The sequence below is a fragment of the Bos indicus x Bos taurus genome, chromosome 19, assembly GCF_003369695.1.
Source record: "Bos indicus x Bos taurus breed Angus x Brahman F1 hybrid chromosome 19, Bos_hybrid_MaternalHap_v2.0, whole genome shotgun sequence".
In the NCBI taxonomy this organism is placed as follows: Eukaryota; Metazoa; Chordata; class Mammalia; order Artiodactyla; family Bovidae; genus Bos; species Bos indicus x Bos taurus.
The window spans coordinates 22,440,423-22,460,408 of record NC_040094.1 but is presented as its reverse complement, the minus strand read 5'-3'; the positions used below and the strand labels follow the sequence as shown (position 1 = coordinate 22,460,408).

Sequence of the window (19,986 nt, the reverse complement as noted above, 5' to 3'; positions counted from 1 at the left end):
ATATAAGTGTCACAGTACAATGTAGCCATTTAATTTTCTAAATTCAGATACTATTACACAATATATTTGAGCCAAATAACTGAAATTGTTCCTTTGTATTCTTCTAGTTCAGATTTCATAATATCAGAGATTGTTATAAATCAGAGATAACATGTTTAGAATAAAATATTGGTTAATATGAAAAAGGAAAGCAATTATATAATGTGTGATAGTTAATAAAGATAAAAACTATTTGCAGATTCTAAAAGCAATATTTGGTGCCGATTACCTCTTTGTTAGAGGTAAATCTGAAGTTTGGGGGGTTAGTCTGACATAAAGGGGAATTAAAGAAAATGACCAAAAAAAACCAATCTATGTATTTCCCATTTTATTCTTCTGTCCTTTATGAGCTTTCCCTTACACATATTTTATTAAATACACAAAGTGTCTTTATTTTTTTTAACTTTCTCAGTTGAACATCATACCTTATCTAACACAACATTTTTAAATTACAGTTTTATAATTTTTAACATACTAAATACAATGTTCTTAAGTACCATACACTGATTTTCTCCTTTATGATATCTGTGGGTTTTATTGTTTCAGTGGACCAGGCATGAGTGAATTCCATCTACATTTTTTACTGGTGTAAAATACCGATGTAATTTATTTTAATCAATGTAGCCCTCAGTCATTTCAGGTTCTTAAGGGAAGGGAATGGAGATCTCTAGAGAAGAAGAAAACTGAAAAGTGTGAATCACCTACATTTCTCATTTACCCATGCTAATTAAGACCAAGCATTTGAAAGTTACCATCTGAAGGAAAATTAAGCCAATAAACCACTGATGAAGATAATAGTCAATATTCTAACAGGAGGCAAAAGTCTTCACCAGCCCTTCTTATTCCTACCGTGGAGGCAATTTCCATACTCTTTCTGAGCACTAAGAACTCAAATGAGTGTCATGCCAGCTCTGGTGGTTCTAACTGTAACTTTTATTTAAATCCTGATTTGCTGCCCCACAGCTTGATTTCTGATTGGCTGGACCTGATGGCTTTCAGACCTGATCAGATTTTATCTTTTAGCCCTTGGAAACTTGCATGGATGAACATTCTCTGAGTTTAGAGGGAAATCCTCCTAAGATCTAGTTTTCCATGCCAACTGGAACATAAGAACCACTAGAGGTTCTTTAGGAAAGGGATTAATTTGGGAGTATTAATTACCAAATAATTATAGCCTATGTATAAGTTAGTCATGAAGATGTATTTCTAGATTTAAAGCTGTTTCTCAGATGAATACATTTCTTTTTAATTTTAGCATATGCAGCATTTCGTCTTTTATTGTTTTTCTCTATGCCTGCAGCCAGCTAGTATGACTAGCATAAAAGACATATTACAGTAAAAATGCCTTTGCTAATCGAAATTGAGCAAGTTGCTTTACCTGTTTCTTTGCAAAATCTTTCCTTGTTTTGGGGAGGGGAGATTTCAATAGTTAAATGAGATAAACAGATTATCTCATAAAAAACCTGGAGTCTTTTAGACATAAATGTTGTACTTACTATTTATCTAAATATTTAAACACCTTTTGTCTTCCAGTCAACAATGAACTAGCTTGCACAGAATAAAATTAAATTTAAATTGCTATTTTATGTGTGGCCCTGTTCATGCTTTTAAATGATCTGCAGACTGAGTTCATGATCCTTGCTCTGGGTTCTCCATCACCAGCATATATGTCCATTCAGCCTTGCTGGTTTCCAGCTCAAATGCCTTTGGAAAAATATTATTAACCCTACTCAATAAGGACAATAAAGCAACAATATCTAAGATTCCACTAAAACTAAACCATCTTAAACTGCCCTCAATGTAAGCAAAAAGAGATAATACTGCTATGAATCTCTCCAGAGACAGAAGTGGATATTTTAGGATGATTTTTTTTTATACAGCAAAAATTTGATTTTTATTCACTTAATATTTTTATACTAGGCTTCCCTGGTAGCTCAGATGGTAAAGTGTCTGCCTGCAATGCGGGAGACCTGGGTTCAATCCCTGGGTCAGGAAGATCCCCTGGAGAAGGAAATGGCAACCCACTCCAGTACTCTTGCCTGGAAAATTCCATGGACAGAGGAGCCTTGTAAGCTACAGTCCATGGGGTTGCAAAGAGTCAGACACAACTGAATGACTTCACTTCACTTCATTTAACATTTTTATAATAAACTTTTAAAAATAAAACTTCAAGAAATTTGAATGTAATAGTATTATACCACATCAGAGATGTTCAAATAGCCTCCAGGAAAGCTGTTTTTCCTAATCAATCATTATGATCATCTGTCAATGGAAATAACTGAATATTTATCCAGTTATTATAGAAACATACATATTTTTAACCAATTAAAAAATGTTATCTTCAAACAGCTAATTCTTGAAAGTGCAAAGCAAGGATTCGCAGTTGAGAGCCTCAGAGGGATAAGACTTTCCTGGCCATAGCTGCCTCAGTATGGCTTGTACTTGCGTTGCCAATGGTAAGTAATATTTTTCCAGCATTATTTAAGTTGTGTGGAATCTTCAAATGTTTTAGCTACCATGAAAATGAAACCTCCCTTTGGACTTGCTCCATTACAATTCTGAAGTTGTCCATTATCAAGTGCAGCCACCTAACTCTGAGCATGACAGCATCAATAAGATGTGCTACACATTTTTGCACAAGGTCAGGCTTTCTTGGAACAATTACATCCCTGTTAGTAATATCTGGCCCCACCCAGTAATGTAAGTACACAGAAGAACTTAGATCTCAAAAAGATGCCTTTCCCAATTACTGTCTTCTCTAAGAACCCACAAAGAGAAACAGACTTTGAACCCAATGTATCTGACTTACTGGACCCTACTGTCATAAAGTGTTCAAATTCAAGTATTATAAACATGGCAACAGGAAAAGAGGTCAGGGTTCCCAGATGGAGGAACGACTGGCCACGGAAGTCAGTTTTTCAGAGCTCAGCAGTTAAGTGGTAAGACTTTGCCTTGTATAGAAAGTAGAGTGTCATGAAAATTAAAATTAAAAACAAGTCAAGTGGGGGAAATTCATTTTGAAAAGTTGCTGTCTTAATGGGGCAGGAGGGAGAGGGAGACAGCCGTCTTCTTCCTTAAAAGGGTAGGGTGAGGTCTTCCCAGAAGCCCACACTCTCAGTTTTTATTAAGTACCTATAGTGGGTAGTGCTTGAGAAAACTCTGTTAATTACCAGACTCTGAGATCATCACTGTTAAGAGTGCCGTGATAGAAATCTTACTGGAAAATTTTTTAAATGACAAAAGAATCAATATTAGTTCCAATATCATCTTACTGAAAGATTGATGCAAGCTTGCCAGCTTGAACCTGGCAGGAACGAAACTTGCTCCTGTCAGGACAGGCCTGGGATGGGGAGGAGCAGACCCAGTCCCCAAGTGTCCTAGGTGCGTTCCAGCTCTTAAAGGTTAATATTTGTGTAAGGAGAACAAAACTCCAAGCTGCTAAGGCCCGTGGAGGGGCTAGGGACCAGAAAGGATTAACAGTGGCCTCTTTCTATTTTCGTTTTTTGGCCACACAGCATGTGGGATCATAGGTCCCCAACCAGGAATTTAACCTGTAGGGCCCCCCCCGACCCCCACCACATTGGAAGCACAGGGTCTTAACCACTGGACAGCCAGGGAAGACCCAACAGCAATTCCTTTGATTTAAAAAAAATTTTTTTTTGAATTTGAGGATAATTGCTTCAAAATGTTGTGTTGGTTTCTGCCATACAACAACATGAATCAGCCATCAGTATACACATGTCCCCTTGCCTTTGAACCTCCCTCCCACTCCTCATCCATCCCACCCTTGTGGCTTGTCACAGAGCATTGGGTTGAGCTCCCTGTGTTATACAACAACTTCCCGCTAGCTATCTATTTTACATATGGTGATGTATATGTTTCAATGCTACTCTCTCAATTTGTCCCACCCTTTCCTCTGCCTTAAAGGAAGAAAATATTCACATTGGCAGCAGATTGGTTAAGAACATTGCCTTAGGAGTCCTGGGTTAGAATCCTGACCCTAATACTTACAGATGATATAATTTTACCAAATGTCAAGTTATATAATCTCTCCAGACCTTTAGAAATGACCTAAAAACGGTTGTCAGGGGCTTAACTGAGATTGAAATACTGAAATAAATGTATGTAAAGTGTTTAGCACAATGTCTGTTGCTTAGAAAACATTCCATGTGTGTTGCTACTGTATTTTTAGTGGTCCTCTTGAAAGGAAGTGATAAATACGTGTTTCTCCCAGATGGAAGCAGGGAGTATCTTTAGGCGAGGATGACAGCAGCAAAAACACAGAAGGGAGAAAAGAGAACTTCGTTACTTATTTTTAGCCTATACTGGGTCAAGAGAGAGGGATGGGAAGACGGAGTGGAAGGAAGCAGGAAAACCGATGAATGTGGTTTAAGACTAGAAGCTGTGTCAGAATTTAGTCTTTCCTAAGGCACAAACTGTTTGAATCTACGGGATCTGGAAAGTCTCAAAAGCCGTCTATTAGCAGAGAGCAACTTTACCAAGAACGAGTCAAGAAAGCCTTTCAAGATCAGAATGACTTTGTGCAGTAGGGCCCATCTGAGAAGAAAGTAAATTTCATTTCTCTTTGTGTTAAAATGACATTCTAACAGGAGAGGGTGAGATGTATGGAAAGAGTAACATGGAAACTTACGTTACCATATGTAAAATAGATAGTCAATGGGAATTTGCTGTATGGCTCAGGAAACTCAAACAGGGGCTCTGTATCAATCAAAAGGGGTGGGGTGAGGAGGCAGATGGGAGGGGGATTCAAAAGGGAGGGGATATGTGTATACCTATTGCTGATTCATGTTGAGGTTTGACAGAAACCAACAAAATTCTGTAAAGCAATTATCCTTCAATAAAAAAATAAATAATTTTTTTTTAAAAACCAGTCTGTCTAGGAAAGACTAGTTTTTCCTTCCCCAGGGCTTGCTCTGTAGCTGCCCTCTATCCCATAGTCTATTTCCTTGTGGTTTCCTTTTTTTGCTGTCTTAAAAAAAAAAAACCCTGAATACTAGGAGTACTTTGAACTTAGTAGTCAGAACAGGATTGTTTAATTAAAAACTAGAAATAGTACCGTTATAACTGGAATGACTCATCTGGGACTTTTTATTTTAAATATATAATAGACAAGAGGAAGGTTCATAAGCTCACTGTTGACCAAAGTGCAGAACCAACTGCTCCCTTTTTCCCCTGGCAGATCAGACGTAAATTCATTAAAGATGGCACAGAAAACCAGCGGCCTGATACAAAGATGCAGATTTCTTCTCTTAATGATTCTATTTCTGCCACATGTGATGACAAGTAAGTTAATATTCTTTGGGGCTTCTACTTAAATAAAGAAAATTTCAGTTTATAAAATGATCAAGGGAATTGGGAAAAGAGAAAATCCAAACTGGAAGGATTACACAGATGGTATGGTTCAGAGTAGAGAAGTCAGATAAAATAGTGAAAAATTAAATGGAAAACTGTTTTCATGGTTCTAACAGTAGAAGACTGGGTGAAATATTTTCTTCTCTTCAGAGCCACAGCCAGAATTTTCCCACATTTTAGCGTATTTCATGACTAATTATATTTGGGCTTCCCGGGTGGCTCAGCTGGTAAGAATCCACCTGCAAGGTGGGAGACCTGGATTCGATCCCTGGGTTGGGAAGATCCCCTGGAGAAGCGAACAACTACCCACTCCAGTATTCTGGTCTGGAGAAACCCATGGACTGTATGCTCCATGGGGTCGCAAAGAGTAGGACACGATTGAGTGACTTTCACTTTCTTTCACTAATCTTATTTAAAATAAATCTCTGCTGTTTATTTGAGCATACCACTTACATGAAAATCTTTTCTGCATTTGTTCCCCACCCCATCCTGAAAGAAATCTTTTCCTTCCTGATTTAAAAAGTAATAAGCAGTTATTGTAACATAAGTTAGGAAATATAGAAAAGAATAAAGAAAAATAAAATCCCATCATTAAGAGATAACTACTCAATGTTTTGATGTGTATTCTTCCAGGTTTTATATATATGAAAGAAAGAGAGAGAGAGAGAGTGTGTGTATGTATAAATGGGACAATTCCATACATATTGTTCTCTAACCCAGTGGTTCTCAAACTACACTGCATATTAGAATCACCTGGAGACTTTTTAAACCCCGCCCCCCCCCCCCCCCCCCAATGCCCAGGTTACACTAATACTAATTAATCAGAATGTCTAGGGCTGGGAGCTAGGTAGATGATTCCCACGTGCAGCAACATTTGGTAACCATCATTTCAACCTTTTTTTTTTTAAATTATAGTTCATTATCAATTTTTTTCCTTGTAAAATCACATAAATCAATATGGCTGTTTGTAATTGTTGCAGAGCATTTCATTGTACTGATGTAACAGAATTTATTTAGCCAGTTCTCTAATGATAGCCATTTAGATTGTTCACTCTATCTTAATAGTCTCTTCCTGCACTCCCAGGTTCTGTTTTAAGTGTGAATGGTAAAACTGAAAACTATATTCTGGACACTGAGCCTGGCCTCCAAGAATCTCTGAAATGTGCTGTTCAAAACCACATCCGAGATGAAGAACTTCTCTGGTACCGCGAAGATGGGAGAGTGGATTTGAAGTCTGGAAACAAAATCAACTCCAGCTCTGTCTGTGTCTCGGGCATCAGTGAAGATGACAACGGCATCACCTTTACCTGCAAGCTGCAGAGGAATCAGTCGGTGTCCATCTCAGTGGTGCTGAACGTCACTTGTGAGTGAGGGGAAAGAGACGGCTATCAGTCTGTGTGGTCTGTACTACACTAAGTAGTAGATGAAACTGCTGTCTAAAGAGGATGTGTGTGTGTGTAAATATATTGGCTGCACTGGGTCTTCATTGTAGTGCATGGGCTTTCTCTAGCTGCAGTGCATGCATTTTAGAGTTTGGGCTCAGTAACTGCAGGCGCATGGGCTTAGTTTCCCCATGGCATGTGAGATCTTAGTTCCCTGATCAGGAATCAAACCCGAGTCCTCTACATCAGGAGGTGTATTCTCAACTGCTCGACCACCAGGGAAGACCTTAAGAGCATGCGTATTTTAACATTTGCCAAACTGCCCTATTTATGACCCCAAAACAACGCGGAAGAATACCTATTCCCCATATTGTCACGAGCCTGAGCATCCTCAAAATCTAAGAATCTGCCAGCCTGATTTGAAATTTTACTTTCATATTCTAAATTAAAAATGAGGGTGTTCACCTTTTCACGAAAGCATTAGCTTTTCATGTCTCTTTCCTATGAAATGCCTGTTAATGTACTCTACCCATGTTTCTATTTGGTTATTTGCCTTTTTCTTATTGATTTGTTTAAGGGCTTTGTACCGGATTGGCCAAAAGTGTCATTTGGATTTTTTGGTAAGATGTTGGCAAAACATTTTGGCCAATCCAATACATTAAGGAAATTAGCCATTTTTGTTTCAAATTACAATACAAGTATTTCTTCTGTTTATTTTGGGCATTCTAAAAGACTTTTTTTGCTATATTGAAATTTTAAATGTTTACATATTTAAAATTACCAATCTTTTCCTTTGTGGTTTCTAGTGTTTGTGTTCTACTTAGAAAAATACCCGTTGGGGATCTTTTAGCATCACCTTAAACTCTCAGAGGTGAAACTTGTTGATGGTTGGGTTACAGGTATTGGTAACCCATTGGTGGAACTATCTGAAGTTGGGTCCTTTGAATACGTTCATGGAGATGAGCTTTTAGGTGGTTTGGGTGGAAAACTGGATCTATGTGAGGCAGGTGTGGCTGATGTGGTGAGGGGTGATGTGAGTAAGGGTAATAATATGACATGGTCTGGTAGGAAAAGCTCTGGACTGGGAACCTGGTAATAAAAAGTCAAAGCTACTTGATCCCATGAGCTCAGCAAACTTTTCTGTGAAAAATTGATGCCATTGCTCCTGAGGTGAAAGGGTGGAGAAAATGACAAGGAATTCAGGCCCAGAATCTGCTGGCATCCTGAAGCTTTCAGAATGAATCACTTACACGTTCCTGAGCAAAGGAGCTTTTATTTTCTATGAATATAGGAAATAAACTCTGATTTTTTTTTCACCACATAGGATCTTAGTTTCCTGGCCAGGGATCAAACCTGTTCCCTCTGTATTGGGAGCACAGTCTTAACCATTGGACTACCAGAGAAGTCCCAATAAAATGTGATTTTTAATAAGCTATCCCTTGACAACTTTGTTAGAATCCAAGACTATCAGGGTTACCTTGGAGGTTTTGAAATCCTTATAAAATGACAGATGAGGAAACTGAGGCCCAGAATGAGAGCCCTAATGATCACATCTGGGGCTGAGAACAGAACACAAAATCCCCAGTCTCCTAATCCAGTGCTCTTCCCATTGTACCTTCTTAATAGAGACACAGTAGAAATGCTGATAATATGATCCAGTGGCTTAAAGAAATGATTTTCAGTTTTCCAGCCTGATTCTGTATTTAATATTATCTTTATAATAATGTCTTAAATATCATTGTTGCACATATATAAAAAAATTGGTCAGTGATTCATCGTGACAATAGCTGACATAAATTCATCAATCAATAAATCAAAATGAGGTCATAAAGTGGCAAGAATATCATGTACAATCTTGAGGAAGTATTATGGATTATTGTTCTAAATGGCAGCTGAGAACTAAATGGAAGCTTCATAATACACTATTTAGTGGAGGATGTTCAGAAGCTTCTTTTATATGTTATTGCTGAAAGTATAAATTGAAACCACCTCTTTTGCAATATCCATCAAAATTTAAAGTGCACCTGCCCTAACACCCAGCATATATGCTTTGAGATGTTAGTTAACCCTGGAGAAATACATGCACATATGCACAAAAAGACATAGACAAGGATGATTACTGAGGCATTGTTTAGCATTTTAAAAATGAGAATAACCTGATGCCCATCAAAATAAAATGAGTAAGGAGTCAGATATTATACTATAACACTCTAAAAGCAATGGGCTAGAACTCTGTGGTTCAACATGAATATCTCTCAATGTATGCAAGTTATTGAGAGAATGAAGTTTTTTGTGTAAATCCCTCTCACCCTTCTAAACCAATACATTTCCTATGGGTATATCATATGTATTTTTAAAACAATATTTTTAAAAAAAAGATCTGCAAGCATTTACATTGAAACTCAGCACTGGGTATCTCTGGGGAGTCAGGAAGTGACCAGGATGGAGTCAAGGAGGACCTTAACTTTATCTGAAATGTACTAATAATTTTAAAAGGGAACATGATGTAGAGCTGATGTGCTTTAAAATTCATTTAAAATAGTTAAATAAAAAGGAACAACTAATAGGACCTGTCCATAAGTGGAACTGGTATAGCTGGCCATCATGTTCTCTATTCACAGCTTCCTACATATCTGAATACCATATAACATCCTTGTTGGACATGGATACAGAATTCAAGCACATTCCAAAGAGCAACAAAATGTCATTCTTCTGAGAGAGTTATTAATAACACAGCCTACTTAGGGTCTAATTATTCAGCGTGCAGATTATACAAGCTCCTTTTTCCCCACATTCTCTGCCTCTGTCTCTTTCCTACTGCCCACTTTTCGTGCATTTTTTATTGGAGTGTAATTGCTTTACAGTGTTATGTTAGTTTCTGCTGTACAGTGAAGTGAATTCGCTATATGTATACTTATATCCCCTCCCCCTTGGGTCTCCCTCCCACCCCATTCTCTATCCCACCCCCCAGGTCATCACAGACCACAGAGTTGAGCTCCCAGTGCTACACGGCAGGTTCCCACTAGTTACCTATTTTACACATGGTAGTGTATATATGTCAGTCCTAATCTCCCAGTTCATCCCACCCTCCTCCTCCCATCCTTTGTCCACATACCCCTTCTCCACATCTTCATCTCTATTCCTGCCCTGAAAAGCTTTTGAACAGCAAAGGAACCCAGAAATGAGGAAAAAAAGATAACACTCAGAATGGGAGTAAATAGTTACAAATGAAGCAACTGACAAAGGATTAGTCTCCAAAATATACAAACAGCTCATGGAGCTCAATATCAACAAAACAAACAAGCCAATCAAAAAACAGGGAAAAGGCCTAAATAGACATCTCTTTGAAGAAGATATACAAATGGCCAAGAGTCACATGAAAAAAAAGATGCCCGGCATCACTGATTATTAGAGAAATGCAAGTCAAAACTACAACGGGGTATCACCTCACATAGGTCAGAACGGCCATCATTAAAATATCTACAATGAATGCTAGAGAGGATGTGGAGAAAAGGGAACCCTCTTGCACAGTTGATGGGAATGTAAATTGATACAGTCACTGTGGAGAACATATGGAGTTTCCTTAAAAAACTGAAAATAGAGCTATCATATGACCCAGCAATCCAACCACTTTTCATGCATTTTATTACTCTTCTGTACCTTGGCCAAAAAATTGCAAGGGGCATGCAAGAGGGGAGGCTCAGCTTGGCCATTTCTCCCTCTAGATGTTGAAAAACACTGGTGGGAGTAAGGGTTGGAATTATTTGGTGAAGAAAAATGTGTTTGACATATGGGTCTACAGATGTCCTTATCATGAAGGGAATAAGAAGTTGCTTATAGGGAACTCCCTGGTTGGGGAGCTAAGATCCTACATGCCTTGTGGCCAAAAAACCAAAGCATAAGACAGAAGCAATATTGTAACTGATTCAATAAAGACTTAAAAAAAAAGGAAGTCATTCACACAGAGGGATGAGAGGGGCTCAAGGTCACGCTCACCTTTCATTGATGCCAGAGTTGCCACAACTGGAGTGCCTTCTGAGAGAAGAAAATTATTTCTGGAAGATCATTGTGGAAATGCAAATATGCATTGGTAAATCTGTGGTTAGGGCAAGTGTGATCACATACAAGGGAAAAATAGAGGGTGTGAGGAGCCCTCAAACCGCCCCACCTCTTCCACCACCACAATAATAATAGTAACTAGCATTGCGGTAAGTTCTTCACAGGCATTCTGTCCTTTCATCTTCACAGCATCTAGTAAGGTGTTATCCCACTTTTTAGATGAGAAAACTAAGCAGTTACTTTACAGTTAGGTAGCTTTCTCTAGGTCACAGTAAGTAATGTAGGTAGAATTGGGGTTCACTGCAGCACCTGCTTTCTTAATATTACACTATTTTATCCCAAAATAGCACAGATTGGTTTTTAATATTAGTTCTCAGCAAAGTCTCAAGGCTTATATGCTTCCATGTGTTACAAATCATCTCCTTGACAGAGATTCGTGTTTATATGCATTTGTTTCATTGTTTATCTTCCCCACCACATTAAAAGCTCTTTTAAATTTGAAAATGGATGTATGCAATTTCCCTGGCTGTCCAGTAGTAAAGACTCCATGCTACCAATACAGCAGATGCAGGCTTGATCCCTGGTCGGGGAACTAAGATCCCACATCCTATGTGGTACGGCCAAAAAAGAAAAAGAGGATGGATGGATGTTATTTACCATTGTATTCCTGGTTCCTAGCCCAGTGCTTGGCATACGGTAGGTGCTCAATAAATGTTTGTAAAATGAATGAGATAGACAGAAGGAAGATCTTGACTGCTGACAATAATGCTTATCTGCTAACTAAACCTAAATGTTTCAATCTTGCAGTTCCTCCTCTCCTAAGTGGAAATGACTTCCAAACAGCTGAGGAAGGCAGTGATGTGAAGTTGGTTTGCAATGTGAAATCCAACCCCCAGGCTCAGATGATGTGGTATAAAAACAATGGCATCTTGAACTTAGAGAACCATCACCAAATCCAACAGACAAGCGAGTACTTTCAATTGTCGATCACCAAAGTCAAGAAATCCGACAATGGGACTTACAGCTGTATTGCCAATTCATTGATAGAAACAAAGACCAAGGACTTTCACCTTATTGTCAAAGGTAACTCTCTCGTTTATTTATTTACTGAAATATAGTTGATTTACAATACTATGTTAGTTTCAGGTGTAATGCGTGGTGATATAGTATTTTTATAAATGATACTCCCTTTCACATTATTACACAGAATGTTATTATTCTTTATTATATATTCTTTATATATAATATTATATATAATTAAATATATATTATTTCACAAATATTGCCACAGAACAATGGCTATATTTTCCTGTGTTGTACAATATGTGTGTGTGTGCTTAGTCCTGTCTGACTCTTACACGATCCCATGGACTGTGGTACGCCAGGCTCCTCTGTCCACAGGATTTCCCTGGCAAGAATACTGAAGTGGGTTGCCATTTCCTCCTGCAGGAGATCTTGCCCACCCAGGGAGTCTCTGGCATCTCCTGCACTGGCAGGAGGATTCTTTGCCACTGTGCCACCTGGGGAGCCCCTGTTGAACAATGTACCTTCCTGTTTACACAGAGTTTGTATCTCATAATCCTCTACCTCTATCCTGCTTCTCCATTCTTCCCTCTCCTCACTGGTATACACTAGTCTGTTTTCTCTATCTGTGAGTCTGTTTCTGTTTTGTTTTATACATTCATTTATTTTTATTCCACATATAAGAGGTAGCATACAGTATTTATCTGTCAAATGGACAGAGAGCATAATACTCTCTAGGTCCATCCATAAAGGTAACACTCTTTTTAAGTAATATCTATCATAGTACAAAGGGCTTCCCTCGTGGCTCAGGCAGTAAAGAATCTGCCTGCAGTGCAGGAGATCCAGGTTCAATCCCTGGGCCGGAAAGATCCCCTGGAGAAGGGAATGGCCACCCACTCCAATATTCTTGCCTGGAGAATTCCATGGACAGAGGAGCCTGGTACAGTCCATAAGGTCGCAGAGAGTTGGACATGACTGAACGACTAACACTTTCACAGCACAGTACAAAACTCAGATACTCAGTAAATATATTTTTGTGTGACAACAAATAATGATGGCCATTATGATTAGTAGCTAGAATTTTCTTTGGAAAATTATCTCCACCCCAGGAATTCTCGTCCTTTTTTTTAGCGGAATTATTCCCATTCCAGATAGGATACTGCTTTTTGAGCAAAGGCTCTTTTCTAGAATCAAGTAGTAGAAGATATATCTGCTTGGCTTTCTGGAGGAGTATTTCTGTGAATTTTCCTGGGCAAAAGCTTTGTAGGAATTGAATTTTGAGTTAACAACTTAACGAAAAACAGGAGAGAAGTCATAAACACATAGAGAAAAAAAAAGATACTAACTAGATAAGAAAATGGATCTGTAAAATCACTCCTAACTCTGAAATGTACCCTATAGACCAATCAGAAGAGGGAGAGGGGGAGAATGGTGGGAAACAGGTTCTTTCTCTTGGCTTCATGCTTTCCCTACCCAGGTTTATGACCTCTGCGATAACAAGGAAGAAATAAAGTGCCAAGTGTTTTGCAGTCCTCATATTTCTCCTTCATACAGAAAGAGAAAGGCAAGATACCTGGTGGGGCAGATGGATAAAATGCTCATGCACACATTTCCTGGTCTGGGGCCAGGATGCTAGAAGCAGTCAAACAAGCTGAGGCTCCTGTATCTTGATAGAACGTGATTCTCTTTGTCACCTGCCTCCCTGTGCCCCCTCACTGTCTTTCTTGCCAGGCCTCAGGAAATCAAATGAACCCCTGTTGGTCATGTAACCATAGGGATTCTTACTGGGCTACCAATAGAACGGATGGTGAGGAGGAAGGGCTGCCAATTGAATGCCCATCACTGTGATTATTGGTACGTTCAGTAATTTGTTCTGTGAAACAGTGACAGTATTCCCAGGGGCTATTTCCTTTAAAAACCAAACCCACAAACTCTTGATTAAAAAGGAATCATAATTGCTCCATGTCACATTAAAAAGGCAGCTTGTGCGGCAAGCAGGATGCCAGCTTGGCAAATTAGCTTTCAGGTGGGCGGTATCCTGTTTTGGGTGGAGCACTTCCAAACCAACTGGCTTTTCTGATTTCTTGCTGCTTTATGACTTCCCTGGCTGTCGGGTGCCCAAGGAGCAGAAGCGCTCTGCTGATGGTGCCCAGGCAAAACGCCAGGTTTGCCATGAGCTCTTCTAGCTTCATGGCTCAGTGGGGGTAGTTTCTAAATGAGGCCGTGCAAAGTGGGAAATGACATCATGGATCTTTTCTTGAGCACAGGACTTTAGCCACATGTTGAGATTATTTTACCATAATGAATATGCACGGGGTTGGGGAGGGGGAGAATACCAGATCTGGTTATAAATAAGAGAGTGAAGGCAAGAGATGCAGTTACATTTGCCAGACTCACTTTCAACAGAAACTTGGAATCCAGAATGAGCCAGTGGGTCAGGCAGTTAGTTTCAGGTTTGTGTATGGAGTAAAAGCTGTTATGTGTGGCTCCATGTTATTCAGCTTGGTAAAAACATTCCGATCAGTGGCTGATTTCTGATTTTTTTCCCCAATTGTCCCCCTTTGCCTCCCCTTCATTTTGACATCTTTCATTGGAACTCACTACAAGTACAAGGTATCCCCCGTAAGAGGTCTTTTGGTGTATCCCAGGGATGGCTGTTACAGAGTCAGGGCTTTCAAGGAGTCCAGCTGAACAGAGCTTCTCCAGAGGGTTAATGCTACCCATACCCTCATAAGGATAATTATTAGCAACAACCAAAAGGGAGCAAGAGTAAAAGATGCTTAATCTACTCTCTAAAATTATCCGGAACCAGAACTAGACACATAATAGAGAAGAAAACGATTAAAAGGTAAATAGTAGGACTTCCCTGGTGGGCCAATGGTTAAGACTCCATGCTTCCTCTGAAGGGGGCATGGGTTGGATACTTGGTTGGGGAATTGAGATCCCATGGCCATGTGGATCCATGTGGCCAAAAAATAAAATTAAATCAATCAGTAAATAAACTGGGCAAAGACATTTAAAAAATACTATTAAAAAATTAATAGTGTGTCATACAATTATGAAGGGATAAACCCCATTTCATAACCTTGAGGCGTATAGGGCTTGGACTTTGAAATTAACCTAAAATCTCTTCTTCCCCTTGTCTCTTTCTTTTATCCCTCATGTATTGTACTATCTCTTGACTCTTTGTCCTTTACAAATACTATCTCAATCTGTAGTTTTTGTTTCTTGTAATGTCTGTCTCTCCTACTAGCATATGAGATCCTCAGAGACTGGATCCTTCCATGCTTGTTCTATTTTTTGCAGGGCTAAGAACAGCACCTCGCGCAAAGTCGTCATTTACCAAAAATCTGTTGATGGCACCCACTGCACAAACTCAATTAAACAGTAGATAGCACACTGTTTATTCCCTATAAATTCCAAAAATTTTATCATAGCCATGATTGGAGCCCTTCTCCCTCCTACAGTGGGCATCAGAATCCGGGAGCTTAGACAGAGTCATTTAAATAGCTTTGCTGACTTTAAGCATTCTTGTGTTTGTAAGTTTCATCTCATAGCATACCAACTACATTAAAATGAAGTAATACCTATACTTTTTTGCTCTAAAAATTTGAAAGGGCATTTGAAACTTACATACATTTTGAATTTTATTATAAATAAGTTATTAATTTGGCTCTTGTGGTTTAAACATTATTATTATTGAACAGTTGGGTTATAGTTGAAGCAAAGTTACATTTTATAAATGCTTAAACATTTATTAAAGGCTTCCCAGGTGGTACAGTGGTAAAGAATCGACCCGCCAGTGCAGGAGGCCCTAGAGACGTAGGTTCAATCCCTGGATGTATTCTTGCCTGGAAAATCCCACAGACAGAGGAGACTGGTGGGTGAGAGTCCGTGGAATCACAAAGAGTAGAACATGACTGAGCGACTGAGCACATACACCACACACACAGCACACAAATGTTTATTAGTTCTGATTAATTTTGCCACTTTATTTTCATACTTAGGAGCCAATACTTTTTTTTTTCAGGTCTCAAATATTTCATCAGCTCTTGGGAAGTGTACAAGCACAGGCACTGTACTATAATACAGAAGAGCTCTGAGTTTACCAGATGTTCAGAAAACAAAATAGGGAGTGGGCTTTCACTTGTAGGCAGCTGGTGCCCTAGTTCTAGTTAAAAGTAGACTCTCTGTTCTTCCATATCATGTAATGTGTGTGAGTGCATGCCTACTCAGTTGTGTCTGACTCTTTGCGACCCCATGGACTGTTAGCCCATCAGGCTCCTCTCTCCATGGGATTCTCCAGGCAAAAATACTGGAGTGGGTGGCCATTTCCTACTCCAGGAGATCTTCCTGACCCAGGGATTGTACCTACATCTCTTGCATCTCCTGCATTGGCAGATGGATTCTTTACTATTGCGCCATCCAGGAAGCCCTAGAGAGAGAGATGAAATTCTTTGCCAAGGTTGGGAAGGCTGATGCTCACGAGTTCTTCTTCCCTAGGGGCACCGTGCAGCTACCCTGTATGTCTTGTGTCCTGCTTGGGGCACCATCACAGCACAGCTACCAGGGTCTTGCTGCTCCAGGAACCCACAGACTTCTCTCTCCTTAGTCCAACAGTTTCCTTAGCTTTCCTCTTCTTGCTCTTAAAACCTCCTCTCTCTCTTTCTCCCTTAAAGAATCCTCACAATATCATTCGGGTTTTGCAAAAGACAGGAAAAAGCATTGATTTCAGCCTACTTCTGCTTTCTGCATGGCAAAAGTTATGGATCATGCACAAAAAGATCTGACTTTGGGGGAGTTACTCATATTAATAATATGAATAATATAGATAATAAATTATATCCTTCCAAAAAGAAATGGATTCAAAACCTGTCTCTGCTGGTTACTAATTCTGTGACCTTGGACAAGCATTCTAACCTCTCAAAGCCCCTGGTTCCTAACCTGTGAAAAAAAAGATGATAATACATTTGGGAATTGTTTGGAAATTTAATTAAGAAGATGCAAAATGTTAAGTGCAAAGCACCATGGCTGGGACATACTTGGAGTACATAAATTAGAAGCATATAAATGTTACTTTCTTATTTCCTGTCTTTGCATTTCCAACAGATAAAGGCTCAACTGTACCAATAGAACCCATTATTGCTGCATGTGTTGTGGTCTTTCTGACCTTGGTCTTTGGAGTGATTGCCAGAAGAAAAAGAATAATGAAGGTATCTGAGTATTTAAGCTACGTGCATGCATGCTAAGTTGCTTCAGTTGTGTCCAGCTCTTTGCGACCCCATGAACTGTAGCCCATCAGGCTCTTCTGTCTATGGGATTCTCCAGGCAAGAATATTGGAGTGGGTTGCCATGCTCTTCTCCAGGGTAATCTTCCCATAAAGTCATCTAAATAAAGGCAGAGAACTGGTGATATAAATGACTACAGAGTCAGGAACCATACTTGAACAATCTGGTCTCTCTACCATGAGATCTCAATTGGAAGCGGCTCAAGGGAATAAAAGCTGTACCTATATTATGAGTACAACTTTACAAAGTATAGAAGTACATATGGACCAGACCTGAATGAAAATAGTTGCAATGTTAGAAGTAGGGGCTGATTTTTCTCCATTTTTAAATTTCTCTTGATTGTTGTTATGGTGCCTTTGGTACAAGAAATAAATATAGAGGCACATCAGCTCTGGATTCAGAGATCTGTGTGAAAAAGATGGCACTTGCTGCTCACCTCTTGGACACAGCCCAGGCCCTGGCTGCAGTGCGCTGGAGTTTGAATTGCTGAATGGTTAACCTGGTTGGTTAGAGTGATGCAGAGTACGCGATGCAGAGTGCGTAGGTTAAAGCTATGCCTTTGACTCTACCAGTCAATCCAGTCCCAAAGGAAGGCAAAGGTGGCAGAAGTCTCTAAAAGGCCAGTGTGGAATTACATTTTCTTAGGTTAAATAAAAATGATAAATGTGGCCAAAGAAATAAGACCTAGACCCGTGCAGAGGTGACTGGGAAAACAGCCACCTCTGCATTGGTGTATTTTTCTAGATAGAAGATTAACAGACATTTGGGTTTCCTGTCCCTTGAGCCAGCTCAAGGCATTCAAAATGTTTATCCATCAGCCTTAGCACAGCAGCAAATTCATTGTCCCTCGTTGTGTTTGCTTTCAGCTCTGCAGAAAGGATCAAGGCCCTCAGTGCAGAACAGCTCTGTAAGTACTCCGGGCTGGGGTCAATGATTTTCCATAAGCAGATGGATAGCAGTCAGTAATGTGCATCATAAAACCCATCGCGGGCAAACTCCTCCAGAGACGGGAGGTGCTAGAAGGTGAAGCGGTCCAGGGGAGAATGGAGGGTGGAGGAGAATCTGCCTTCACTCGAGAGGACGGGTGAGGCGAGGTTGGAAGGTTGCTTAGAATGGAGAACACCTTTGATCTTTTTGTTTGTTTGTTTTTCGTTTTGCTTTTTTAATTTTATTATTGGACTATAATTGCTTTACAATGTTGTATTCGTTTCTGCTGTACAATAAAGTGAATCAGCTATCTGTATACGTATATCCCCTTCCTCCTGAGCCTCCCCACTTTTGGTCTCAAGCCTACTCTCTCTTTAAGCAGTTTCAGGCTAATGCATGTCCAACTGCCTTTTATTGCCATGCAGTGTAAGCATCCTAGAGAGTTTAGCCTGGGGGAAGCCACTGCTGCCTTCTCCTTCACAAGCAGGTCAGAAGCCACATTCCTCATCCAAAATACTGCCTTCTTTTTGGAGCTTCCTTTAGTCTGTTAGCTCCAGCATACCTGAGTTAAGCGGTGGGTAGAAAGAATGGAGGCATTCTTTCCCAGAGTATGAATTTTCAAATTTTTAAAAAATCACTAAGATAATAAAGTTTCTAGAATTTTAGCAGTAATACTAGATGCCAAAATACAAGGAGCTATATCAAAGTTTTGAGCAAATATAAATTAAAAATCTAGCATTCTATTCATCAAGAGTATGATTTTGTTTTGATTTTTTTTCTTTAGTGCTATGATCATCCTTATGATTAATTTCTTGATTCATTTCAGATGAGGAAACTGAGATGCCATCTATTACAGCAAGAGTTTTGCATCAGGACCTCCTTGATTTATGCAGTCCCATCTGTATTTATTGATATTATTAAATTCACTCCTGTCTAATTGTCAGAGGTTTTGAAGAAGTGTTTCATTAATCACTTAGCAGTAGTTGTTAAGACTAATTTGATATACGTGCGGAACACTTTCAGGAAGAAAGCTGTTAAGGTTGAAAAGTAAGATTTTTTTAAAGTCTTCTCCTTGAAGGATATGTTAATTAATTGAAATTTGTCCTGAAAAGGTTGGCAGCCATTTACATTTATTGTGTATTTTTCTAGGTAGGAAATTAACAGACATTTGGGTTTCATGAATCAGTACGCTACCAAAAAAATACAGGAGTTGGGCACAACATAGAGGGATCAATTTCTAAAGTTGCCAAGGAAACACATAAGTGATATTAATTATATCTACCTTCACTGTCATTTCAAAAGAGAAATGTTCTAGGACTAAAAAAGGAATGATATAATCTCAGAATATAAGATATTCCTTTAAATGAAAGAATTCAGTATTATAAAAAACTCAGCATATGTCCTTATTTTTCTCATCTTATCGTGGTTGACAGTCACAAACTTGGTGAGATTTATATAGTGATGAAGATGAAAACAGCAAGGGACAGGGGCTGGCCAGAATGTTTGCTTCCCTAGTATCCTTTGCCCCTTTTGCATAGATCCAGCACTATTTTGAATCAGCCTGTACTTTTCTCATATGTCGTTGTTGTTTAGTTGCTAAGTTATGCCCGACTCTTGCAACCCCATAGACTGTAGCCCCCTAGGCTCTTCTGTCCATAGGATTTCCCAGGCAAAAATACTGGAATGGGTTGCCGTTTCCTTCTCCAGGGGATCTTCCCACCCAAGGATCAAACCTGCATCTCCCGCTTGGCAGGAGGATTCTTTACCACTGAGCCACCTGAAAAGCCCCACTCTTCTCATATACCTCAATTTAATTTATTTTTAAATTTTTGGCTGCATAGCACATGGGATCTTGCCACAGACTGAACCCACATCCCCTGCACTGGAAGTGCAG

General features: G+C 39.4%; 1 protein-coding gene across 1 annotated transcript; it reads left to right on the top strand.

Annotated features, from left to right (window-relative positions):
- Positions 1–2,394: 2,394 nt before the first annotated feature.
- Positions 2,395–19,035, top strand: TMIGD1 (transmembrane and immunoglobulin domain containing 1). The gene is made up of 7 exons (XM_027517344.1): positions 2,395–2,495; positions 5,240–5,343; positions 6,497–6,775; positions 11,661–11,936; positions 16,986–17,089; positions 18,032–18,072; positions 18,919–19,035. The coding sequence occupies exons 2-7, from the start codon at positions 5,262–5,264 to the stop codon at positions 18,920–18,922; spliced, it is 786 nt and encodes a 261-aa protein (XP_027373145.1). The 5' UTR covers positions 2,395–2,495; positions 5,240–5,261; the 3' UTR covers positions 18,923–19,035.
- The last annotated feature ends 951 nt before the right edge of the window (positions 19,036–19,986 follow it).

Coding starts and splice junctions, on each gene's coding strand:
- TMIGD1 (XM_027517344.1), top strand. CDS start 5,262: ATGGCACAGAAAACCAGCGGCCTGATACAAAGATGCAGATTTCTTCTC. Junction 11,937..16,985: donor CTTTCACCTTATTGTCAAAG/GTAACTCTCTCG, acceptor CATTTCCAACAG/ATAAAGGCTCAACTGTACCA. Junction 17,090..18,031: donor GAAGAAAAAGAATAATGAAG/GTATCTGAGTAT, acceptor GTTTGCTTTCAG/CTCTGCAGAAAGGATCAAGG.